At 58.5% G+C, this 25,960-nt stretch overlaps 1 protein-coding gene across 1 annotated transcript in view; it reads left to right on the top strand.

Moving 5' to 3' along the window:
• The window catches only part of Mpped1 (metallophosphoesterase domain containing 1), a 62,570-nt gene that overhangs the window by 21,766 nt on the left and 14,844 nt on the right, over window positions 1-25,960 (top strand). The window contains exon 3 of the mRNA XM_071609136.1: window positions 16,702-16,927. Within this exon, the coding sequence (XP_071465237.1) occupies window positions 16,702-16,927 (226 nt within the window). The remainder of the gene's footprint in view (window positions 1-16,701; window positions 16,928-25,960) is intronic.

Raw genomic sequence — 25,960 nt, 5'->3', positions numbered from 1 at the left:
AGGCCTCGTGTTGGAGTCAGGGTGTGTGTGGGAATCCTGTGGTCCCCGTGAACAGGGACAGGATCCCTCCTGCCCCTCCTCGGGCTGATCTTGTTTCCTCCTCTTGCTGGGTGGCCTGCCTGGGCCCTGGTGAGCGTGTGGTAGAAATGGCCGCAGTGCACACCCTCATCCTGGTCCTGATCTCAGGAGGAGAACGTTGGTTCTTCACCATGAAGAACAGGCTGGTGGAGGGATTCTCATAGATACTCCGGCTGAGAAAGTCCCTTCTGTTCTTATCACGAGAGAGCATGGTTGTCGTCTCCTGCTCTCTGATCTTGGTGATGGCGTGGGCTTCCCCTGTGGGTTGTGGAAGGCCACGTGGATGGACGGTTGCGTGTCCCAGGGGCAGATCCTTTGGCACGGCCCGTGGTCCTTTCTGAGGGTGGCTGGACCTGGTGTGCTCACGGTTCATGGAGTTTTTGTAGGAAGTCAGGTTTGGTGTCAGGGCTCACAGGGGAGCTGGAGAGCATTTCCTCCTCTTCTGTATTTTGGAAGAGCTCCTTGAGGACTGGTGTTAGTTCTTCTTGAAATGTTTGGACCAAATCACCAGCGAAGCCATCTGGTGCCTGGCTTCTTGTCTTTCTAGAATATCCATCTTTCCTCTGGTGGTCCTGGCCCGCGGTCTCTCGCCGGCCGAGGCCGCCGCCCTCACTGCTCTCCTCTGGTCACCCTCCGCCTGGCCGGGTCTCTCTCTAGCCTTTTGCTTTGGGCCTAGCTGATCCTTGGTGTCTAAAGGGTGTCCCTATAAATACCATACAACTGGATCAACCCACTCTTCTCACCTCCACCCTCCTAGTGGAGTGTTCAGGCACTTTATGTTTGGTGTCCTTACTGACAAGGCCAGCTTGGGTCCGCCATCTTGCTCTTTGTTCTCTGTCCATCCTGTCCTTTGGTCCCCCCGCTCCTCTGTTTGTGCCTTCTCTTGTGTTCAGTGGGTTTTTCTAGTTTGCCAGCTCACAGCGGCCCCCCTCCATAGTTTTGCTGCCTGTGGTTTTGGTGACCTGAAGTCACTGGCACCACTGTGGCTCAGTGGTCCTCCTGATGTGCTGTCACAGGCTAGCAGCAGCCTGGCCCTCTCCCCAGTGCCTGTCATTCATCCCACTCCTGCCCGTCATGCAGGCGTGGGGGGGAGGGAGGGAGGGAGAGAGGGAGAGAAAAGGAGGGAGAGAGAGGGAGAGAGAGAGAGAAGGAGGGAGAGAGGGAGAGAGAGAGAGAGAGAGAGAGAGAAAAGGAGGGAAAGAGGGAGGGAGAGGGAGAGAGAGGGAGAGAGAGAGAAAAGGAGGGAGAGAGGGAGAGAGAGAGAGAGAGAGAGAGACCAAGAGGGAGGGAGAGAGAGGGAGGAAGGAAGAGAGAGAAGGAGGGAGAGAGGGGATGGGGAGAGGGGGAGAGAGGGAGGGAGGGAGAGGGAGGGGGAGAGAGGGGGAGAGAGAGAGACAGAGAGGGAGAGAGAGAGAGAAAAGGAGGGAGAGAGGGAGGGAGAGGAGAGGGAAGGAGAGAGAGAAAGAGACCAAGAGGGAGAGAGAGAGAGGGAGGAAGGAAGAGAGAGAAGGAGGGAGAGAGGGGATGGGGGAGAGGGGGAGAGAGGGAGGGAGGGAGAGGGAGGGGGAGAGAGGGAGAGAGAGAGAGAGAGAGAGGGAGAGAGAGAGAGAAAAGGAGGGAGAGAGGGAGGGAGAGGGGATGGGGGAGAAGGGGAGAGAGGGAGAGAGAGGAGAGGGAAGGAGAGAGAGAAAGAGACCAAGAGGGAGGGAGAGAGAGGGAGGAAGGAAGAGAGAGAAGGAGGGAGAGAGGGGATGGGGGAGAGGGGGAGAGAGGGAGGGAGGGAGGGAGAGGGAGGGGGAGAGAGGGAAGGGGGGAGAGAGGGAAAGGGGATGGGGGAGAGGGGGAGAGAGGGAGGGAGAGAGAGGGGAGAGGGAAGGAGAGAAAGAGTGGAAGAGAGGAGAGAGGAAGAGACAGAGAGGAAGAGGAGAGAGAGGGAGAGAGAGAGGAAGGGGGAGAGAGGGAGGAGAGAGAGAAGGAGGGAGAGAAAGAGGGAATGGGGGAGAGGGGAGAGAGGGAGAGGAAGGGGGAAGGGGGGAGTGCACATGTGCACACATCACATAGCTTTTATTACACGTTATTATGTTTATTCTATTCTGTTGTTGTTGTTGCTGGTCTCTTATGTGCCTAGTTTATAATCGACCTTTGCCATGGGTAGGTATGCAGAGGAAAGATCGTCCACAGGGCTCAGTGCTCTCCATGGTTTCCGGCATCCACAGGGCCTTGGGATATATCCCTGTGTATGAGGGAGAGCACCACAATAACTGCAGAAATTGACAAACAAACAAGCAAACAATGCTTAGTGGTTGCCTGGAAGTTATAATTAGCCTTTTTTTCTCTTTTCTTTTCTTTCTTTCTTCCTTTCTTTCTTTTGCTGGGGATTGAACTCAGGGCCCTGTGCATGTGAGGCCATCGCTCTCCCAACTGAGCTATGTCCCGGCCTTTTAACCTTAAAACAATTTTGTTTAGATTAATAATAACTTAAAGTCATTAATATTTTATAGAAAAATCGTGCTGTAATATAGATTTCCTTGTCCTCCCCCTTCCTCTGTGCTATTATTGACACACAAATGACACTCTCATGCATCATAAACTAATCAACACAGTTTTAGAACTTCTCATTTATGTAGTTGTCTTTTAAACCAGAAAGGAGAACAAAAGGATTACAACCGAAAACATGTCGGCACTGTCTTGTGGGTTATGTTGTGTCCCTTCTGTGTGGTGCTGGGGCTCGGACCCAGGGCCTCACGCCCGCTGGGCGAGTGCTCCCCACCGACCCCACCCCACCGCGTGCTGTCTTCCGTGTTTGATTGCAGTCACCTTTACTGTGCTTTGTATTTCTTCGTGTGGATTGGAGTTACCGTCTCCTGCTTTTTCATTTTAGTCTGAAGGTCTCCTGTTGGTTGGTATTTCTTGTAGACAGTGTTGGCAATAGGTTCTGTCGGACGTCCTTTACCTGAAAATGACTCGATTTCTTCCTCATTTCTAAAGGATAGTTTTGCTGGATATAAAATGCATGATGGAGGCGTTTTCCTCCCAGCATTCTATACATGACAGCCTGCTACCCCGTTTTCATGGTTCCTGATGAAAAACTAGCTGTTAGTCTGATCAGGGATTATTTATGTGTGGTGAATGAGCTTCCATTTTCTGCTTTTTGTCAGTTTGGTAATGACGTAGCTACATGTGGACGTCTTTTTTATCTTGCTTGGACTATTTGAGCTTCTTGGATGTGTAGATTAATTTTTTCATCCAACCTGGGAAGTTTGGGCCATTGTTTCAAAAATTCTTCTTGTTCCTTCCCTCTTCTCCCCGTGACTCCCCTATGTGTGTGTCATGGGGCCTGACAGTGTCACACAGACACCTGAGGCTCTGCTCCTCTTTCTTCATTCCGTTTCCTTTCTCTTTCTCAGACTGCTTAACCTCAATTGATCTGTCTTCAAGTTCATTCTTCAAGTTCATTCATTCTTTCCTTCTGCCAGCTTCAACCTGCCACCAAGACCTTCCAGGGAAATTCTCATTCCTGCTCTCTTACTTTTCTACTCCAGAATTTGACCTTTTCAGTTTTTATGGTTCCCTCTCTTTCTTGATATCCCCTATTTTCTAAATCATTCTCATAATTTCCTTTAATTCTTTAGACATAGCATCCTTAAGTTCTTAAAACAGCTTTCTCCTAGCTGTTTTAAAGGTGTCTCCAGCATCTGGGGTTTCTTAGGGACAGTAGACCGTTCTTTTTCATAGGGACCATGCTCTTCTGTTTTATTGGGTATATCATTTAAAAAATAGAAGCGGCTATTTTCCATAATCTAGTTTACCAACTGTGGAAATCAGATCCCCCCCACGTCCCCGCACTAAGGTTTACTGTTATTGTCATTTGTTTAGTAACCTTCCTGGACCAGTTCTATAGTGTGTGTTCTTTGTCATGTGTGGTCACTTCTTGGCTAGCTCCGTTGGTAGCGAGGACTGGACAGAGATCTCCTTATACATCCTGGACCGGTGAGTCTGCTGCCCCTTGCTGGAGGCTGCACCTGTTTGTGTTGTGCCACACCCTTGATGCACCAGCCCTTTCCTTCTTGCACACACACAGTGAGCGTCAAGGTCAGCCGGGGTGAGGGATCAGGGCCTGATCCTTAGGATCCCCTGTGGACAGTTAACCCTCTGGTGTCTTAGGAAGGCGTTTTCTTTGCCCCTGGTGGCATTGCGCCCTGGGGGTTGTGGCGTTAGACGGCTGCTGTGGCCAGGCTCTGTGCTCCGAGAGCGCTGCATCCAGTCAACAGAGACAGTCCCCAAGCCCAGGACCACATGTCAAACAGTGGCTGTTCTTCAGTGACGAGGCTTCCTGGAGTGTCCCAAACCCATTTTGACCTCAGTGGCTGCTAGGATGCTGGTTCCCCAGCTCCTGTGGCTCTGAGGCTGCTACAGAGATGGAGGGTGGAGGCTGGGGCGGAGCAGGTCAGGAGGCCGCAGAGCTGGGTTCCTTGTCTTTGTGCTCCTTAGCCTCTGGTTAATTTCCAGAACCCTAACACAGCTGCTCTTGACCGTTTTGCCAGGGAGGAGCGTGGGCAAAGGTGGTGACGCCTTCGTTCTTGAAGTGCGCCTCGATTGCTCTCGGGTACAGCAGCTCCAGGTCCGCACCACGGGAGCGAGCGTGAAGGCTCAGAGGGAAGCCACACCGCTTTCCTTTTGAAGACCGTTTGGTGGAAAGACCCGGGGCTCTGCCATGTCTAGGAGTTTGGGGAGAGAGGAGGAAGCCAAGGGCTTCAGCTCTGGTGGGATCTGGGCGCAGCCTCCCACCTCCCTTCCTGCCAGATGTGAGTGAGCTCCCGAGGCCCGACCTGCTCACTGGCCACGCGGTGCTGCCCCTTCGTGGGGTTAGGAATTGGCGTGTGGGGTGCGGCTCACTCTTGGCAGGTAGCAGTGGGCAGCCGCTCGCCTGCCCAGGTGAGGAGCGGCCTAGCTGCCCCTGCCTCTGGGCCCCGTGCTGGAGGCTCTCAGCCTCACGCCCTCCAGGGCCTCACGCCCTCCAGGGCCTCACGCCTGGCACAGCCGCTGCCCTCGGGCCTCCTGCTGCTTCTGTCTCCTGTCGGTGTGACCAGGACACAGTTTGCTTTGGTTCTAGGTTTCGAACAACAAGCGGAGCCATCGAGGGACACGGCTGTCCCTGGGCAGAGTGGGAAGGCGGATGAGGAGCACCTGGCTCCCCTGGGCCTTTTACTTATTTAAACTTCTGTTTGCCTTCAGGTGACGCGTGCACACTAGGTCACCAGGGCTCCCGGCTGTGGTGAGGTAGTCCCTGCCCTTGCCCTCCCCCATCCCTGACGTCCGCCCGGCCCAGCTCTTGGGCTGGCTTCTGTGGTGATTTTGTTTGTTTGTTTGTTTTCCAGCTTTAGACATTGCTTCTAAATTTCTTAAAATGAAAAATGAAGATTCAGAGGCTCGGCCTCCCCACGCCTGCGCGTCCTTTCTCCTGTCTAACACAGTCTCATCTCCGTTTTTGGTTGAATATTCATGGTATGATCTGCTCGTTCCTGTGTGTACCTGCCAGGGCTCACCCCAGTCTCCTATGGAACTTCAAATGCCCTTTGGCCGTGGGGTGAGGCGCACAGGTCACCTGTCAACCCTTTTTCTTGGGGGCTCACCTCCTGGGGCCTCGAGCCCTGCGCCTTCTGAGCTGATTGGTCTCAGGCCCGTCCCAGGGGCCGTCCAGAGATTTCCCGTCCCTTCCTTCCGTCCCTTCTGTCTGTCTTGGAGGCCCTGGTTCTGGAACCCAGGGCTTCCTTGGCCGAGGCTCACCCCCTGCCTTGGTGGAACGCATCCTCAGAGCTTTCTGAGAAGAGCAGGAGATCTCCACGTTTGGCGACTCGAATGTCAAGAAAATTCTCTCTTTTGTCCTCGATCTCAATGGATAGTGTCCAGGTGTGGAATTCTGGGTTGCGATTCATCCCCCTAGAATTTGGAAAGCATTGCTGTGTCATCTCTTACCTTCCAGGGTCACATTTGAGGGTGCCCTGGGTTGGGAGTCCTCGTCCTTGATATGTGACCTGTTGTGTTCCTGGACAGAGTGCCTTGCTCGAGGGTCTTTTTTCATTCATTTTTCTGGTCACTCAGGCCACCCTTTTAGTGAAGTAAATTCTGTCCTTTGTTGTAGGGCATTAGCTCAGTTTCATTCCCCATCCTCTGACTTCTGCTTATAGGTGTGGTGCTCGGCTGTTGGACCTCTGGTTTGACTCGCCTGCTTTGCACTTGATGGTCTGTTTTAGTTCCCCGGGAGACTCCTCCAACTTCCTCTTCCTCATCTTTAGCTAAATTTTAAAAAACCCTGCGATGCTTTTCTCCCCTCTGCAGAAGTGCCCTGCCAGCCTTTTCTGGATGCGGTGTCCTCTCTTATCTCCCCGAGGGCGTCAGTTACAAAGGTTCCTTTCCTGCCCCCTCCTCCCACTTTCCTGTCTTCTGTTGGGTCTGGCCTCTGCCTCTGTTTGCAGTTTGGGTTCCTTCTCAGGGACCTGCTGACCTGGGTGTGTGTGTGTAAGAACTGGACTTCTGACAGCAGCTGATCAGTGGTATGTGTGTGTGTGTGAGTGAGTGTGTGAGTGTGTGTGAGTGCAAGAGAGTGCAAGTATGTGAGAGTGTGTGTGCAAGTGTGTGAGTGTGTGCAAGTGTGTGCGAGAGTGTGTATGTGAGTGTGAGTGCAAGTGAGAGAGTGCAAGTGTTTGAGAGTGTGTGCATGAGTGTGTGCAAGTGTGTGAGTGTGCGAGTGTGTGTGAATGTGTGTGACAGTGTGAGAGTTGAGAGTGCATGAGTGTGTGAGTGCATGAGTGTGTGAATGTGAGTTTGTGAGTGTATGAGTGTGTGTGAGCGTGTGAGTGTGTGTGAGAGTGTGTGAGTGTGTGTGTGAGTGTGAGTGCATGAGTGTGTGAATGTGAGTTTGTGAGTTTGTGAGTGTATGAGTGTGTGTGAGCGTGTGAGCGTGTGAGCGTGTGTGAGAGTGTGTGAGTGTGTGTGTGTGTGTGTGTGTGGTGGGGTGGGAGGGGCATGCAACACGGGGACCTGGCGGTGTCTTTGGGGAGCCTCGGGTGCCTGCAGGACTTTCTCCTGGGCCTGTTTGTCCCACTTCCCAGTCCCGCAGCGGCTCCAGGTTTGAGAGCTGAGTGGGGAGGGAGCTGGGCCTCCTGGTCACTGTGTGTGTTCTTACTCAGTCCTGCTGAGGCTCACCCTGGCCTCACCGCCCATCCTCCCTCAGGCCCGATGCTCCCCAAAGGGGTTCTTTGGTGTCTCGTTCCCCCCACCTGAGAGTGTGCCTCCTTTGCTGGGGGGTGGTGATGGGGGGCAAGGTCACTAGTGGGCACTTGGGGGCAGGGTCCTGTCTGGCCCTAGCCCTCTTCATATGCAGTGCCCCCAGGGCTCTGGTCACAGCTCAGACTGCCCCTGGCAGCCCCTGCTGCCTGTTCCCACCCGGGACTTTGGTCCCAGAGTTCTCTGCGCATTCATCTCAGCTCCCAGACCTCTGCCCGGGGAGGCCAGGCCTTTTAATTAACATCGTGGGATGTCAGCAACTCCAGCTCGGGTGCACAGTGTCCTGTCCTGTGGAAGTTCACTTTTGTCCCTCCATCTGACCCCGTCAGATGGAGGGTCTCAGACCCTTGGGAGGGCTCTTGAGGGTTGGGGTGTTCATTTACCTCTTGGTGGATGGGGGGGAAAGAGGCCTCGGGAGGGCAAAGGCCCTTCGCTGGGTGCCCAGTGCGGGGGTAGCACCTGCCTCCCGACTGAGAAGAGCCACCTCTGATTCCCAGTCCAGGTGCCGCTGCCCTGGCCATTCCTGGGTGGTGCCAGCTCCGCAGCCTGGGCCTTGATGTCCTGTACCTTGGCAGCTGCCACTCATTTGGCCTTCCCAGACACCTGGGGCCCACTGCTTAGGAGACCTTTACCGGTCATTTGTCCCCTCTAGCTCTTGTCATCTGCTGCAGGGGACACTGTCTTGTGCATTCAGGGACACGTGGCGAGCGCCTGCCTTGTGCTGGGGGTGGGGAGAGGAATCCAGGGACTGATTCCCTGAAGGAGCCCATCTCCCTGCCAGGGCGGCGAGGAAGGGGTACTCGTGGGCGGCATCTTGGAGGAGGCCACACTTGGGCCAGTGGACAAGGGTGCCTTGGATTGGAGTTGACTAAAAAGTAGGGGCAGGAGGGGAGCCCAGAGCCCAGAGCAGCGTAAGCCAATGTCAGGAGGCCCCAGGTCGAGGGCCGAGGTCGGTTGAGAGGAGGGCAGAGCGCCGACAGGGGGCGCTGCAGCCTCAAGCTCTGGGTGCATGTGGCACGTGGTTACCAGCCAGGCCCTCCCGGGGCCACCAGGGGCCTTCCAGGCACATCGTTGGGCACCTATGTTCTGCCTTCTCGTGACTTCCAGGAGGCCCCACGGAGTTCTGCCTACAGGCGGTCTTGTGTTTGGGGGGAAAACAGGAAACTTTCAGCTGTCCCTTTTAGCCCAAAGTCATCTGTGCTCCGTGGCAGCAATGGAAACAGCCGTTGAAGATGATGAGGACTGAATGTCCCTGTTTTTAAACATTTCCCAGGAAAAGCAAATGTTTGAAAGTTAAACATTTTGGCTATTAGGATGGAACAGAAGAAAAACCGGGTTTGCCTGTTCAATATGGGCACCGATGTCGGGGGCTGGATCCAGGCGTCTCCCGCAGGGGCTGGGGCGGGCAGCAGGGCCTGTTGCAGCTGGGTGAGGCCCACGGGGAGCAGGTGTGCCCGGGGCAGTGGCCCGGCCTTTGAGCCTCACTCTCCTCCTGCTCCTGCTCCTGCTCCCAGGCCTGGGCTTCCCTGTAGATTTCAGCATTAGATTCTGCAAACATCCCTGGAATGCCAAGACCTCGGCTGATGTCTGGAGGGTCATTGTGCCTTTGTCTTTTCTGTGCTCTAGCGCTTTGACCCCTCAGGGTCTCGTTGAGAGGGACTGCCCCTGGGGTCAGCCACTTCCCAGAGGTGGCAAATCACTCACCTTGAACGTGTCTTGACATGCAAACCAACCAGTCCCCAGCCCCTGCCCCCAGCCACCGCCTCATGGGCTCTCAGCGAGGGCCACTCTCCACCTGCCCTGATGACCCCAGGGTGTCAGACAGTCAGCAACAGCCCTGTGCCCCAGAGCCACCAGAGTGGCTCAGACACAGCAGCCCAAGCCAGTTCACCTGCTGGCCTGTCTCTTCCCTAGGAAACCACGTCCCCTCCCCTCTGCCTCCTGACCTCCCCGAGTGGCCCCGCACCCAGGGTGCCTCCTGCCTGTAGGGAACTGTGAGCACAGCTGATCTGTGTCTGTGCCTGAAACAAGTCTTGGCATGGGCACAACCAGCCCTGGGAGTGTCTGCCCAGCTGGCCGTCCAGGGGAGCCTGGAGCATTCCATCTTACAGATGAGGACACCGAGGCTCCGGGGCGACGGCTCCCGGCCAGTGGGAGGTGGAGAGGGACCTGGGCTCCACACCTGGCACCCTGGCCACTTGGCTGTGCAACCAGGTCAGTGACCTCGCTTGCCGAGAGTCCAGAAGTATTGAATGAGAGAAGCTGGACACGGGGCTCGGCACAGGGAGCCCCTGCAGGGCAGCAGAACCCAACTTGTGCCGGCCCAGCCCAGCCACGTCTTCCGGAGCCGCAGCCTGGCACTGGCCCAGGGTCCTGCTCCATTGCCCGCCTGTTGGGGTCATGCACAGATTTCCCTTTCTCCCTGCACCCCTGGCCAATGTCCTCCGTGTGTGCTTGGCCGTGTGCTGGTGTCCACATGTCCAAGCTGCAGAGACCCCACTGTGGTCTGCAGCCGACTGTGGGAGCCTCTCCGCTCTGGGCTGTCCTGAACCGTGTGCCATACCGAGAAGCCTGCCTCCCAGACACGGGCGAGTGTTTAAACACGAGACTGTCAAAGATGTGCTAAAGATGCAATCAGAGATCGCTGCGCGTCTCTTTATTCCACCCCCTCTCCTGTGTTCCGCGAGGTGGGATGGGCGGAAGGAGCAGTAAGTGGGCATTTTCCTGATTGTCACTGCAGTTAGAGCGCGGGAACATCCTGCTGGGCTCAGACGCCTCTCTGGGAATGCCACAGACGGTGCTGGGCTCACACATATCTTCCCGAATGTCACAGATTATGCAGTTTGGAGGCAGCACTTCCTGTGAAGTGGGCTGGGGAGGTACTTGCAGTGAAGAATGGTTTCCTCTTGGAGAGGGATTCCTTTCAGGAGCACAGCAGCAGAGACTTCTGTCCGCCACCCTCTTTGGGCCCTGCGCACCAGCCACGCTGGCCGCCCTGAGGAATCTAGGAGTGGACGCACATTTCTTTGGATGTTTAGGGCAGATGAGGAGCTAAGAGAGCAGGGCTGTCCTCCCCGGGGCTCGGCTGATTAATGGTCTCTTTACCCCCACGAAACCCGTGGCTGGTAAATGGCAGGATTTTGAAGAATATGGTTGAGAAGAAAGGAAAGCTCTGGGTAGATGACCCGGGCATCATCATGGGGAACCCAAGTGTACAGCCATGTCCGCCAGTTCTGAAAGGCAAGGAGCGCTGGGTGGGTTTAGAGGCCGAGGACCTGCTGCCCATCAGAGGCTGGGAGATCAGCGTTCGACCCGCCCAGCAAGGCCCACTTGGGATGCCTCCCATCGCAGGGGCTACCTGTCCCTCAGGTCACTGCCCCCTTCTTCCTGAATGACCTCATCTCCTAGTCCCCAACTACCAGTCACTGGGTCTCTCCCAGCAGAGGCTGGTGGGCCATTGTTCAGGTGCCCTGAGTCAGGAGGCCAGGTTTGAGTCCCAGGTCTCCACTGTCTCACTGTGTGACCTTGGGCAACTCTCTACCCCTCTCTGAGCTTTCCCTTTCTCCTCTATCCAGTAGTAGCATAGATTAGGTCTCCAGACTGTGTCCTATTCACCGTCAGGCCCCCGGTGGAGTCTTGACCAGGGCCTGGAACAAGCTCGTGTCCAGCCAGTGCTGTGAAGAGCTGACCAGGGCTGCGGCTCTTACAGCCAGGCCCAGCTTCAGGGAGGAAGGTGAGTGCCCAGCGGGGAGTGCGTTTGAGTCAGGCGAGTGGAGCCTTGGCGTCCTTGGAGTCTGTGAGGTCAGGTGGGTAGAAGGGCATTGGCCCCATCTGCTCCACCCGCCTCACCGAGTTGGCACAGCCACCCCCTCCTCGAGCTGCTGTCCCTGAGCCCAGCCGGGTCCCTCGGACAGGCCACCTCTTGTGGCTTCCTGCACTTGCCCTGCGTGGTCCACAGGGTGGTCTCCAGGTTCTGGTCTCCAGGATGATGCTGTGGGACCCCACACCACCTGGAGAGCAGCCCCTCGCGGGCACTCAGCGCCTCCCATCTGGGCACCAGGAGGCTCCCCTGGGTGTCACCTGCTGTCTGCTGCCCCAGGGGTGGGACAGCAGAGCCAAGGGCCCAGGGAATGGCATCAGTGTCTTTGGTGTGCAGGCCCCGTGGCCAGGCAGGGTGGGGACGGCGGGGCTGAGCAGGACAGGCCGCAGTGGTGGTCCCTCTCAGGTCAGGGACCAGGAGTGCTGGAGACCAGGGGAGGGCTGTCGCCCCTCCACAGTGGCCAGTCACCTCACGGCCACCTGCAAGGGAGCAGGCCCCATCAAGACGACCCCGAGGGAACAATCAGGGCTGTGGACAAGGGAGGTGAGTCTGAAGACCACACCGTACCAGGGGCAGCGGGAAAGAATTTGCAGAAAAGGGAGGAATCTAGGGAGACAGAGGCCAGTTGGATAGAGGAGGCTGTGGGGGTTGACTCAGGGTGGGTGGATTGATAAATGTACCCACATACCCACCTAGCCACCCAGCCAGCCACCCAGCCACCTATTCTTCCACCCACCCACCCACCCACGAATTCATCCATCCTTCCATCCACTGAGAAGCAGGGTGGCGTGATGGTTCAGAGGGCACCTCAGATGCTGCCACAGGGTCTGTCCAGTGACCATCACCCTTCGTGACTGCCGATCACTTTGTTATTGATCCATGTGACCTTAGGCAACCTTTCTCAAGGTGTAAAATGGGGACAGTAATCCTTGAGTGTCTGCAGAGGTCACGTGCAGGTGGTGAGTTACCAAGTTCGAGTGAATCCCAGACAGATGGACTTGTGGCTAGTCTCAGCTCAGGGAGCTGGTGCCGGAGGCTTCCATGTTCCTGTTGGACGTCCCCGTGCCTCCAAGCCTTGGTGTCCACCTTGTTGGAGAGACCAGGCAGGGTTTGATGCTGTCCCCAGGAAATCTCAGCTCCTGCTGGTGCCTGGCTTGGTGCATGTCCCCACCCTGCCTGGCCTTGTCCCCCGCCCTCTCCTCTCGGTGGGTTGGGGAAGCCTCCTTCTCCTCTTCCGAGGCGGGAGGAGCTGGGGACCTGACAGCTCCCCGCACACCCCAGCCCCAGGAGCCAGGAATAAATGGAGCCGTAAGTTGGAGTAATCTGCTAATTGCTCAAGTAACACCCCCAGTCAGAGACGTGACATAAGTACATTAGTGGGGCTCTGGCCCCCGAGGGGTGGGGCTGGGGGGGCTGGATGGGTGATGTGAGGTGGAAACGGGTGGAGCAGCTGGAGGCAGTGGGCGGCGGCCACTCTGTCCACCCCAGCCAGGGGCTGCTCCTGCCTCCTGGCCGCAGTGTGTCCCCAGGCTGACTCTGTGGTCTGGTGGCCTCTCAGTTGCTGACCCCGGGGTGTGGCGGAGCTGGACCCATGTCCAGTGTCACACTGCGCCACTGCACCCCATGGGCCCGGGTGGGTTTCCTGGCCTCTGGCCACTGTCCTCGGGCCTGGCCAGGTGCTGAGCAGCCGGCTGCACCCCCAGCAGGAGAGCTCCATGGCATGGGAACAGGTGTGTCTGCGTCACCCACTGTCCCCAGCAGGTCCCAGCTGGTGAATGAAGCCACCAGCAGCACCACCATGAAGCTCCACGAGGTGGCCGCTGGAGGGGAGGGACGGTCTGTGTGGGCTCAGGCAGCGGGGCCTGTCGCGGGGCAGCCGGCCTGCTGGAGGCCGGAGACCTCCCCTCAGAACCTGCCCGGCTATTCTACTACGTCCACTCTGCAGCTGAGGACAGTGGCCCTCACAAGCGGGGGTGAGGATGGCCCGTCCCCCTTCCTGCTGGGAAGCACCCTGGGCCAGTTCTGTCCCCTCCTGTCTCCGAGGACTGTGGCAGGGGCCAGAAACCCACTGGAGGGGGGCAGCACCTTGAAGTGAGTTCAACAGACTCAGTGTGGGTAGTAGGGACAGGTAGGGACTGGGGCCAACTGGATGTTTGCATCCGTCTAAGGCTGGGGGTGGCGGATGCGGCACTCCCTGAATGGCCAGCATCGCCCGATGTTGAATTTTATTTAGTTGATTTTAGACAAACAGAATGAAGTTTTATTGGGAATCTCTCAAAGTTTTAATGCTGGCGACAAATTCAGTTACCAAGCGGACATTGTGGCCAACAGAATGTGTGCCAGGCAGGTCTGGCCCGGGGCTTCTGGCCCCATCACGGTCGGGCCGTGCTGAACATGAAGGTGTGTGCGATTCCGCTCGGCGTCTCCTCCATCACTGGGGGTGCCCCGTGGGCGGGCATCACTGCTCCCAGTTACAGAGGAACCAATGCCCGGGGCCAAGGTGGCCAAGCAGCAGTGGCAGAGCTGGGTCTGGGACCCAGGAGCCCGTGGCCCGTCCCCTCCTCTCGGCCCCCAGAGATGACGAGCATCAGTCTGCTGAGAAGTCTGGGGTGACGGTCAGTGAGTGTTCAGTGGCCTCTGCCTGTTTTGTAGCTGCTTGCCTCTTGTCCCCTGCCCACCAGCTGACCCACCCGGGGGCCAAGCTGGGCATCAGGATGTCTCCAGCAGCTGAGTCCCCTGGCTCTAGGCCACGTGGCTGGACAGATTGTTGGGTCCCAACTGGGCAGGTGTGAAGTTTGTAACTGGCTTCTGGACTCTTCCGTTTTGTTGCCGTAGAGACCAGCAGTGGCCGTGGCCCCGGGAGGCAGGAAGCCTCACCTGCCCTTCCTGGGCTTCTTCCTAGGACACTGACGCTGACCAAGTCTCACTGCACGTCTTTGAATCAGGCACTGGACCGGGGCCTCAGTCTCCAGGAGGACTGACCGTCCCCAGGAATCAGAGCAGAGGCTCCTGGGTTCTGTTCTTGAGGGACGGTCACATGGCAGAGAGCTGTGTGACCGTGTGTTCACGGTCAAGGGCAGCAGAGCCTCTAGGGCCCCTGGACTGCTGGGTTCCCCCAGGAGACAGCTGAGGTGCCGGTCACCGCCTGCTGCTCCTGGGAGGGGTGGGTGAAGGGAGCCTCAGGGGAGGCACTGGGGGGTCCTGGGGGCCAGGGGAGGTCCTTAGCCTGGGGAGGGGGTCACCAGCACACCCACCGTATGGCAGGGGAAGTCCGTGTTCAGAGAGGTTAAGTGACTTCCCAGTTGAGAGGGAGTCGGGACTGAACTCAGATCAGCGGGTTTTGTGGAGGTCACAGCCGCCCAGGAACGCAGAGGACACGCTGTGAAGTGTGGCTCTGCAGCGGCTCAGGTGGCCTTCCTGAGGGGCCCGAGGACCCCCCCCGGAGCATTCAGTGGGCCCTGCTCCTCCAGGAGGGAGCCAGCCCTCGGGGCTCAGGATGGGCTGAGCGGGAGGAAGTGCTCAGCAGCACCTCAGAGGGCAGCTGCCGGCTCCTCCCTGTGCCTCCACCACCGCTCCAGCCTCCGAGCCTCCACCACCGCTCCAGCCTTCGACCTCCGCTTCCTATCCACACCGCAGCGAAGAGCCAGAGCCTGGCCAGTGCCTGGCATGTGGTGGGGTTCACGTTTGTACACTCTGGGAACCTTCTGGGGCAGGTCTGGCCTCTTGTTGATACTGAAGCATTGGAGACAGTAATGCTGCAGTCTGGCTGGGCACAGGAGCCACTCGTCAAAAGAAACGAACTTTATTTTTAGAACCACACACACCGCACCACACAGCTCCTCAGGAAAACCCTCAGAGCCCAACTGTCACCACCGGCTTCCCACAAGCCTCTCAACCCCCGCTCCTCCTGCTCTTGAGGCCGATTGGCTGGGTCGCATGGGCGGAGCCAAAAAAGTCCCCCAGTGAGCAGCTCCGTGGTCTGAAAGGGCGGGGAAACAGCCCAATGGGCATCACCGCAGAGGAGCCAATCAGTTGGCAGCTGGAAGTTTGCTGGGGCCCCTTCGGCTGTGGCTCTCAACATCTCCCCCTCTCTGTTTAAACAACAAGCATGTGGCTTAGGGACCGTGCCTGCCTTAGGCTGTCCAATACCACATATGGTCCTTACCCGTCATCGGATGAGCTGACCTCAAGGCGTCAGCCTCCTGTCTTAGGTTGGTACCATTGCAATTGGATCTTACTCGTCATTGACTACCGGTCCAGCATACAGCCGCACCTGTGGATAGGCCTTTGTACCAGTGGGGGGGTGAGGTTCTTTGCCTCACCTCTGTTGGCCTCCAAATTTTAGCTGAACAACCATCACAAGCAGAAGGGAGGAGGATACACCAAGCCTATTGACAGCTCCTTTTGGAAAAATTGTACCACCAATGACATCATCAGCAAAAATACCCCAACACTACCACAAGTCGCTGCACCAACAGATAGTTCACAATGCATACAAGTGATACATAGTCCAGGCAAGTTCTGGGGACAGAAGGGCCTTGCTCACAGGGCCAAATGTGGCAGTGAAGCGTGGTGTCCCTACCAGAACCAGAGTGCGAGTCGTCCAGGTGTTCTGTCCAACCGCAGGTCACTTCTGGGTGAGATGGTCTGGGATCCGGCCCTCCCTGTCCTCACGCCCTTCCTGGCCCACCCCAGGGGCTGCAGGGAGGAGCTGGACCTCCGCGTCACCATCCGCTTCACTTTTATCCAAGCCCAGGTCCACTGCCGCTCCCTCCACGCGGGTGGGAACCCAGCCGCCGAGGCCGGGGCGGTGAGGGCCCAGGTGGGGCAGGTGGCTCGGGTGGGCGGGGCAGGGGTGCCTCCCGAGGCTACGGGCCTGGGGGAGCTGGGCTGTCAGGGCCAGCCTGGTGTGGGGGCTGTCCACGGCCCAGGCACCCTGAGGCTGCGCTCCCCTCCTTGGGGGCCTCAGAGGAGGACGGGGAAGCACCCCTGAAGAGCCGCCCAGGGCTCTGCCCAGGGCAGAGCGAGCTCGGCTGCTAGTTGAAAGCGGGGTCTTCAGGGACGTTTCGTCTTGGTCTGGAGTCAAAGGGCTTGTTGGGGGCAGGTGGACCTGTCCCTGTCCCTGGGCGCGAGTCCGGAGGTTGAACTGGGTTTGGTCTTGCTGGGACGTGGAGGCCGGGACGCGAGACTCCAGGGGGTGGGAGCCTGGGACGGGGAAGCTGGTGACAGCTGGGGCTAGAACACAGGGTACCGTCGCCTTCCAGTGGGAGCCAAGACACGGAGGCAGAGCAGTCCCCAGGACGAGGCCAGGCGTCCTCCGCTCAGAGGCTGGGGGAGCTGCTCAGCGCTCACCAGGTCTCGAGCTGACGGCTAGCTGAGGCCTGGCAGGCAGGGCCCTGGGGACAGCGCCAGGGTGACTGCCCTTCTTTTGGGGACCCGTGGTCGGGGACCCGTGGTGGGGACTCTGGCAGCTCCCCAGCCTCCCTGCCTCCAGCGTGTGGCTGTGTCCCCCGCAGGCAGCCTGCCCTACGAGTACAAGGTGGTGGTGGCCGGCAACCACGAGCTCACCTTCGACCAGGAGTTCATGGCCGACCTCATCAAACAGGACTTCTACTACTTCCCGTCCGTGTCCAAGCTGAAGCCCGAGAACTACGAGAACGTGCAGTCGCTGCTGACCAACTGCATCTACCTGCAGGATGCCGAGGTCACCGTGCGGGGCTTCCGGATCTACGGCTCCCCATGGTGAGTGCGCCCGGCACCCCGGCCTCGGGGTGCTGGGAGCCCGGAGCTGAGGCTGAGAGCCGGGACGTGGGGGTGGGAGCCACAGGGAGCTCTGAATCTCTTCCCTTCACCCTGTGTGACCCTAGGTAGGTTCCTGCCACCCTTGGGCCTCGTTTTCCCTACATGTAACCTGGAAGGGTGACATCAGCTCTACCCTGTGTGCTATATATTGTCTCACAGGACAGCATGTTGCTATCATCTCCACTTCATAAACAGGGAAACTGAGGCACAGAGAGGGTAGGGGCCTTGCCCGAGGTCACACAGCTAGGAAGAGGCAGACTGGATGAAGCCCAAGCAGTCTGTCTCCAGAGGCCTGCTTTCAACCGCGGGCGCACAGCCCTGGAGTCTTTCTCCCCGGTCTCCCGCACAAAGGCGCAGACAGGAGGAGCGCAGTCGGAGTCTTCCTGGTGGCCAGAAGCCTGGTGTACTGCGCAGGGAGGGCAGCTGTTTACAAAACCGGCCCATGTGGGCTCCGCTCTGAGCTCACCCGGCCAGGTGGTAGTCAAGGTGAGAGACGGTCCTGACCGTCCTGTGTGATGGTCAGTGTGTTCACTGAAACCCTGGTGATGGGATGGCGATGGTTGTCATGGTGACGATGGAGATGGTGAGGCAGGAACCATAGTAATGGTCCAGGTGCAGACGGTTAGGTGGTTGATGGTGCTGGTGATGCTGGGGACGATGGTGAATGTGATGATGGTGGTGATGGTTACAATGGTGGTGATAGCAGTGATGGTGGTGATGGTGACTATGGTGATGATGGTGGTGACAGCAGTGATGGGGGTGATGGTGGTGATGGTGATGATGGTGGTGGTGGTGGTGATGATGATGGTGGTGATGGTGACCATGGTGGTGATGCTGATGGTGGTGATGGTGACGATGGTGATGATGGTGACAATGGTGGTGATGGTGGTGATGTGATGATGGTGATGATGGTGATGATGGTGATGGTGATGGTGGTGATGATGGTGATGGTGGTGACGGTGATGGTGATGATGGTGATGGTGATGATGGTGGTGATGATGGTGATGGTGATGGTGATGATGGTGATGGTGATGATGGTGGTGATGGTGATGGTGATGATGGTGATGGTGATGGTGGTGATGGTGGTGATGGTGACAATGGTGGTGATGGTGATAATGGTGATGGTGATGATGGTGATGGTGATGGTGGTGATGGTGATGGTGATGATGGTGATGGTGCTGGTGGTGCTGGTAATGGTGATGATGGTGATGGTGATGATGGTGATGGTGATGGTGATGATGGTGATGATGGTGGTGATGATGGTGATGGTGATGATGGTGATGATGGTGGTGATGGTGGTGATGGTGATGATGATGGTGATGATGGTGATGATGATGATGGTGGTGGTGATGGTGATGATGATGGTGATGGTGATGATGGTGGCGATGGTGATGGTGATGGTGATGGTGATGATGGTGATGGTGATGATGGTGGTGATGGTGATGGTGATGATGGTGGTGATGGTGATGGTGATGATGGTGATGGTGATGATGGTGGTGATGGTGGTGATGGTGATGATGATGGTGATGGTGATGATGGTGGTGATGGTGATGGTGATGGTGATGATGGTGGTGATGGTGATGGTGATGATGGTGATGATGGTGATGGTGATGATGGTGATGATGATGATGGTGATGGTGATGGTGATGATGGTGATGATGATGGTGATGGTGGTGATGGTGATGATGGTGGTGATGGTGATGGTGGTGATGTGATGATGGTGATGGTGGTGATGTGATGATGGTGATGATGGTGATGATGGTGATGGTGATGGTGGTGATGATGGTGATGGTGACGATGGTGGTGATGGTGATGGTGGTGATGGTGGTGATGGTGATAATGGTGATGGTGATGATGGTGATGGTGATGGTGGTGATGGTGATGGTGATGATGGTGATGATGATGGTGATGGTGATGGTGATGATGGTGATGATGGTGGTGATGGTGATGGTGATGATGGTGGTGATGGTGATGATGGTGATGGTGATGATGATGGTGATGGTGGTGATGGTGATGATGGTGGTGATGGTGATGGTGGTGACGATGATGGTGATGATGCTGACAATGGTGCTGATGGTGAAGGTAAGACTGTTTCTGAGCAGTCTCTGTGATCCTGACTGAAGGCTCCAGAATCCACCCTGGGCCCTGTGAGGATTGACTGGCGTCTGCCCTGCAGGTGGGCGGATGGTGAGGCAGGTGGTCTCCATGAGGGGAGAGACCACCTGTGTTTTCAAGTGTGGCGTCACCAGGGAGGCTCCCTGGAACTCCCAGGCAGAGTGGCTGAGGGTCACCTGGGCTCATGGGCCTTGCGTGTGGGACAGCTGCTGTGGACACAGTGACCTGGGCAGCCCTGGACGGCCCTGGCTGATGCCACATGGTGCCCCTCTGGGGCTGGAGGCCCTCCTGTGGCCTGTGGGGTCCCAGACAAGGCCTCATGAGCCCCCAGGGATGAGACCTTCTCACCACCAAGGACCAGGAGAAACGGGGAGCCCAGGCCCTGAAAGTCTGGTTGGGCAGGAAGATCTGGGGGGTCTTCTAGGAGGGTCTCTGGAGGGCTGGGTGTGGTGGAGCCCTGGGGGTGAGAGGAGGCTCGTGCCTGGCAGGAGTCAGGACTGGATCTCTTGGCCTGGGGTTTACAACCCCACTCTCCCCACAAAGTCGCTTGTCTTCTAAGTTGATTCTGCGTAGATTCAGAACGTGGCTTCAGCACCAAACTGCCTGAGTTCGAATCTCAGCCTCACCTCTTATGGGCTGTGGGACTGTGGGTGAGTCACCTCACCTCTCTGTGCTTAGCTTCTTCTCTGAAAAATGGGAGTGCAGTGTGCCTCCACCAGAGGTGATTGTAGGGTGTCACGTGGCCCGTCTGAGCCCAGTGCCTATCCCAGTGACTGCTGCAGGAATGGAGACCACACTCTGGTAATTTGCTGCAGGGACCGTCCTTCCCAAGTGGCCTTGTCCAGAACCATGGGGGGCCAGAGGGTGGTGGGGGTGGGTTACCGACATCCTCCAGGGGAGCTCTGTGCTCCAGAGGGGCCCTTCCACAACCAGCCACCAGCCCTCGGGCCACCCGGGCCTCTGCCTCCAGGCTACATCCTGCTGCCTGGGGCCGCTCGGGCCTGGGGAGGGCATGGCTGGCCGCCTTGCAGTGGTCTGGCCACTCTGAGCTCCTGGCCTGTGTGGCTTCCAGCAAGGACTTTACAGACTCGAGCTCCTGGTGCCTGGAGGGTCGGAGTTGACCACCCTCCACACCTTCCCGTCACCAGGCCCAGCAGGAGAGGGGCCCCAGCAGGAGAGGGGCCCCAGGAAGGACCAGACCTGGCCCCAGGCAGTGGGTTGGGGACCTAAACCTGCTCTGAGAAGGGCCTGGTGAGATCCAGGAGGGCTTCCTGTGGAAGGTGGCTTTTGAACTGGAGGCAGGGGGCTTCCGCAGGTGGGGCGGCAGGGAGGACCCACGTTTCTGAGCCTGGGTTTGCTCCAAGCCCCTGGTTGGAGGGTGCCGTGTCCTTTCCCAACACTTCCTGGGTGCCGGGCCTCCGCCACGTGGAGGAAGCACGAAGGCCTTGCCCTTGAGAGACCTGAGGCCTGGGGGTGGGAATGAACTTGGTGGTTCATTTGTCCAGTGGCTACTGAGGGCCAGGTGCCCATCTGGACCCTGGGGGGCGGGCGGTGGGGGGGTCCTGGGCCTGAGGAGGCAGACCTACCTCCTGTGGGTTCCCTCCCGTGGGAGGTAGTTGGCAACCAGTTCCCTTGTTCCGTAAGAACCATGAGGGGGAGGCCCTGGGGGGAGGCCCTGGGGGAGGCCTTGGAGGAGGCCCTGGGAGGAGGCCCTGGGAGCTGGCCAGGGAGGCCTCCTGCTGGAGAAAGTCAGGGGCTAAAGGGACAGAAACCTAAGGAGGCCGGGAGGGCGTGGCTGGCAGAGGGAAGAGCCAGGGTTTCCAGGGAGGGCGGGTGGGCTGGCTGCAGTAGAGGCTGAGCAGCCAGAGCCTGGAGCTGCGGTCCTGCCATCACCTGCCCCCGTCACACTGCTGGCAGCTTCAGGGTCCCCTCGGAGTATTGGGTACTCTCAGGACCCGAGGACACGCTGCCCACCTGAGAAGGATGGGCCAGACCCACAGCCTCCCTGACTCCTCAACTCCACGGGAGCCTGCGTGTGTGTGTGTGCACGCGCGTGAGCATGTGCACGCATGTGTGCATGTGTGTGACACAGAGGAGCCCTCTCCCAGGAGCCACACAGCTACTGGAGTGTGCAGTAGGTTCTAGGTGACCTACCTTCTGTCCCAGGGCTGGGGTGGCACCGGGAACTCAGGAGTCCAGTCCCAGTCCTGCCCCTGAACTTTGGGGGGACCCTGGACAAGCTGGGTCGCCTCCCTGAGCCGGGTTTGCGGTCACTAAGGGGGAGAGGCCGTGAGGTGGTGGGTGGGCGCTGTCCTCCTGGGCTGCTCATGGGAGGGACCCCAGCTGCTGGTGGCCCTCGGGTGCCGGAAGCCGCTCTCTCTGGAGGAGGCGTCCTGCCGGCTGCGGGTTCTGCCTGGTGCTGGGTGGGCGGGTGGGGTGCACCGTCCAGCTGCCTGTGGAGGTCTGGGCTGGGGGCACTCAGCTCCCCTGGTGCGGGCTGCCCGGATACAGAGTAGCTGGCGGGAAGCAGCGGGCGGCAGAGCTGACCTCAGTGGGTCAGCTGTGCCCTTCCCTCCTCTTCCCTCCTGTGACTCATGGAGCTCAGGAGAGGTTCTCTCCAGCTTCACGGGCATGGTTTTGCCAGTGAGGCAGGGCGGGGCGGGGCGGGGGAGTCAGGGGAATGAACAGAGCAGACGTGACCTGTGGCAAGGCCGGCAGGGCCAGGGGTGGACGTGTTCCATGTGGCCCCTGGTGGCAGAGCAGGGAGGGCCACTGAGGGCCACGGGAGGCAGGTTGTCCGCCCCAGGCAGGAGCCCAGAGGAGAGCTGACAGGGCTTGGATGAGCAACCAGCTGCCCGTCCCCAGGTGTGCAGCAGGGCTGGCTGGAGGTGACCCAGGTCCTCCGGCCGCGGTCCCCTGGGAGGCCACAGTTCCTGGGCTGGGGGCAGGGTCCTTCAGGGCTGGCCTCAGTGTCCAGGACTCCAGAACAAGCCAGGAAGGGCCAACTCACGGTGCAGCGTGGTGGGCGGGGCACCAAGAGCTGGCCTGGCTGACGGCAAGGCCGGCCTGCGGTCCTGCTTCCCCATCAGGCCCGTGCTGGGGCCACGCGGCCCATGTGGCCACGGTGTGCCTGGCCTGTGCAAGGCTCGGAGGCCCCGACCGTGTGTGGTGCAGCCATCCAGGGGAGGGAGGGGCCCATGGCCATGAGCCTCAGGCTGGCCAAGCCTCGCACAGCCAGGTCTGGTGCTGACCACGGGTCCTTGCCAGTCCCTGCAGGGGCCCTGGGATGGGTGCTGGTCACCCAGCCCAGGCTGCAGGGACTGCTGGGAGGCGAAGGGACTGCCATTTTCCATGAGTGTGACATGACATACTCGGGACGAGCTCATACTAAGGAGTGATCTGATCTTTGTTCACGTCCGCTGTGTCTGGCCGCTGTGTCTCCCTGGCCCGTCCTGAGCCTGCCGTACTTTGTTTTCTGTTTTCTTTTACAGTTTTTTTAAGAATGAGGTTTGGTGTTTTAGGTCAGTTTTGGTTCACAGCAAAACCCCATCTAGGTACAGAGATTCCCGCCAGCCCTCATCCGCCTGACCTTTGAAGTTTGTCAAACTGAATCCATTCAGTTTGAGATACTTGGTGTCTGTGGGGGTTTTTTTTTTGGGGGGGCTTATATTTTTAAGATCCTTCCACATTGTGATGTGCTTTTGTAATTGGTTCTTTTCCTACTGCCATTTAGGTTTCATTAAATGAGTGAATTGCAATTTCTTCCTCCGTCTCAGTCTAACCACCACTGGTTTGGAGCTGTTATAAATCCATTGCCGCGAACATTCTTACCCGTCTCTAAGGGCACAGAGGTACATAGTCCTGGATGTCTGTGTGCTGCTCACACACACACAGGCACACACACGCACACACACACAGGCACACACACATGCAAACATGCACACACATGCACACTCTTATGCACATACATATGCAAACACACACACACATATAGACATGCACACATGCACACACATGCAAACACACACGCACGTATGCACACACATGCAAACACACACAGACATGCACACCCACGCACACACACATGCACATACACACAGTTGTGTGCACACCTGCAGACATGCACACACACATGCACACACACATATGCACACCCACACATGCACACACATGCACACACACAGATTTTTGCACACCTGTCCCTTACATCCTGGCCAACACTCGCTCTGGTGGCTTTAGGTGCTCCTTCCCAGGGTGGCCTGTGCTGGTGCCTCCGTGTGGCTTTGCTCCTCCTGGTGGCCCGGGAGGTGAAGCTGTCGCGTTTGCTGGCCACCTGGACTTCCTGTCGTGACGCTCGCGAGTCTTTCGTGCATTTCAGGAACGCCGGGCTGTCCGTCCTTGGTGTCCTCTGGCGTGAGCATGGGCCCTTGGTCAGGAGGAATGCTGCAGACGGCTTTCCTCCTCTGCCACCTGCCCCCGCCCAGCGTCAGGTGAACGGACGTCTTGACGGTGGGTCGTGGACGTCTCGGTGTCCCCTCTGGTGGAGGCTCGCTGTGTCCTGTTGAGACCTCCCCCCTGAGCTGGGGACGGGTTTCTAGGTTGTCTCCAGAACCTCGTTGCTTTGCCTGTCACTCTTGGGTGGGGTGACGTTGTCGATGGTGTGAGGTAGGGGTCCCATCCTGGGCTTCTCCATGCGACACCACCCGGACCGTCACCACGCAGAGAAACTGTCCTGGGCTCTTCTCTACGCTCGGGGTCCGCTGTGGACCGCTCTCCCACCCCGCTAGTCCATCTGGCCCAGGACCACATGTCCGGTCACAGGTGATTTCTCTCCATCTCTGTCCCTGGCTAGAACCCCTGAGGTCCCGCCAGGCCACGCACCTGAACCTCTTTTTTCCTTATAGAATCTCCCTGGACCTGACCCGAGTGCCCAGGACAGTCTCTGGCTTGTCACATTGAACATTTGTTGAATGAATAAATGGATGAAAGAACGAACAGGTGGGCGGACGGGGCCCGGCTCTGGGGCCTCTGTTAGGGTCAGTGCCTGGCCTGGCTTTCCCGTGTCCACACCCTTCTGTGGCCTCCTCCCAGGCCCGTCACCAACTCCTTGCCCATTGGGCCCTTCCTCCTCCTGTGCTGGCCTCTCGAAAGCCGGCCTCTGGCTTCCCACGCCCTGTCCTCCCCCACCCCAGCCGAGGTCCGGTCCCTTCCCCTCCCCTTGATCAGACCCTTGCTGCCTGGCTTGGGCTCTGTCTCCACACCTGGTTGGACAACGCGGAACCCTGACTCTGTAGGGCTCAGGAAGTGGTTTTCCTTCTGGTCCCTTGGGCACAGCCTGGGGGCCTTCCCCAGGAGCCGCTCAGGGGAAGGGAGCCGGAACCCACCGCGGGAGGAGAGGAGGAGCTTAGCTGTTACAAAACCCTCAGTGTTAAAAAAATCCGTCTGCACCGTATTCATTTATGGACTTTGGATGCATTTTTGTTCTCATTTAACTGAAAACGGCCTTGATTTAAAAAAAAAAAGGAGTGCGGGAGGGTGAGGTTGGCAGGCAGCGAGTCCATCTGGTCTAATTACTTCTGGTGTTTTGAAAGGAGGGATCCAAACCTGCTGAGGCATAAACTTTGAGAAGTGGCTGCCGGCTGGACGGAGCTGGTCCGGGCCTCCTTCTCGGCTGGGAGGCCTGGTGCCTCCATGGGGTGGGACCCCAGAGCCAGCAGGTTCCTGCACCTCCCAGGAGCCAGAGCCTTGGGCACCAGTCTCCCCAAACAGCAGGGCTAGACCTGTGTGAGAACACAGCAGAGATGTCCCCTGTCCTTAGGCCTCGAGGAGACTGGCCAGCAGCACATGGGGGCTCCCGTCCTGCTGCCCAGGACCCCCAGAGGTGGCGGGGGCGACGGGGGTGGTTTACAGGTGGCCAAGCTGGTGGCTGGGGAAGGCCGGCCCTGGGGTTGCCCAGTGTGAGGCTCGCTCGTCTCACTTTGTGAGAAGTCCTCTACAGAAAAGGACACGAGACGGGTCACCGCCCAGGCCCTCCTTGCCTCTCACGCCATTAATCAGAATGCAGTTGCTTCCTGGTGGGGACGGCGGGTGACCAGGCTCCAGGCTGGCTAGACCCCACCTGGTCCTGGCAGCCCCTGTTGCCCTGGCTGCCACTGGCCAAGGCCACCTGCTCATAGGAGACCAGAGAGACCGGCTCTGCCCACCTGGCCCTGTCCTGTGGCCATGGTCCACCTGGCTTCAAGGCCTCCAGTGACGTCACCTTTTCCCGGAGCCCTGTGCTGTGAGCCGGGTGGACGGCCCCCTGCCCCTGTGCTTCCGAAGGGGCCACTTCACGTGAATTTCTTGACCTAGGGCTTCCTGGTGCACACAGTCCTGGTGGGGGTCCTGGTGGGGGGTCCCTGGTGGGGGTCCTGGTGGGGGGTCCTGGTGGGGGTCCTGGTGGGGGTCCTGGTGGAGGGTCCCTGGTGGGGGGTCCTGGTTGGGGGTCCCTGGTGGGGGGTCCTGGTTGGGGGTCCTAGTGGGGGTCCTGGTGGGGGGTCCCTGGTGGGGGTCCTAGTGGGGGTCCTGGTGGGGGTCCTGGTGGGGGGTCCATGGTGGGGGGTCCTGGTGGGGGGTCCTGGTGGGGGTCCTGGTGGGGGGTCCCTGGTGGGGGTCCTGGTGGGGGTCCTAGTGGGGGTCCTGGTGGGGGGTCCTAGTGGGGGTCCTGGTGGGGGGTCCCTGGTGGAGGGTCCCTGGTGGGGGGTTCCTGGTGGGGGTCCTAGTGGGGGTCCTGGTGGGGGTCCTAGTGGGGGTCCTGGTGGGGGGTCCCTGGTGGAGGGTCCCTGGTGGGGGGTCCTGGTTGGGGGTCCCTGGTGGGGG

This window comes from Marmota flaviventris, chromosome 3, assembly GCF_047511675.1.
Source record: "Marmota flaviventris isolate mMarFla1 chromosome 3, mMarFla1.hap1, whole genome shotgun sequence".
NCBI lineage: Eukaryota > Metazoa > Chordata > Mammalia > Rodentia > Sciuridae > Marmota > Marmota flaviventris.
This window is presented reverse-complemented; position numbering and strand designations above follow the sequence as displayed.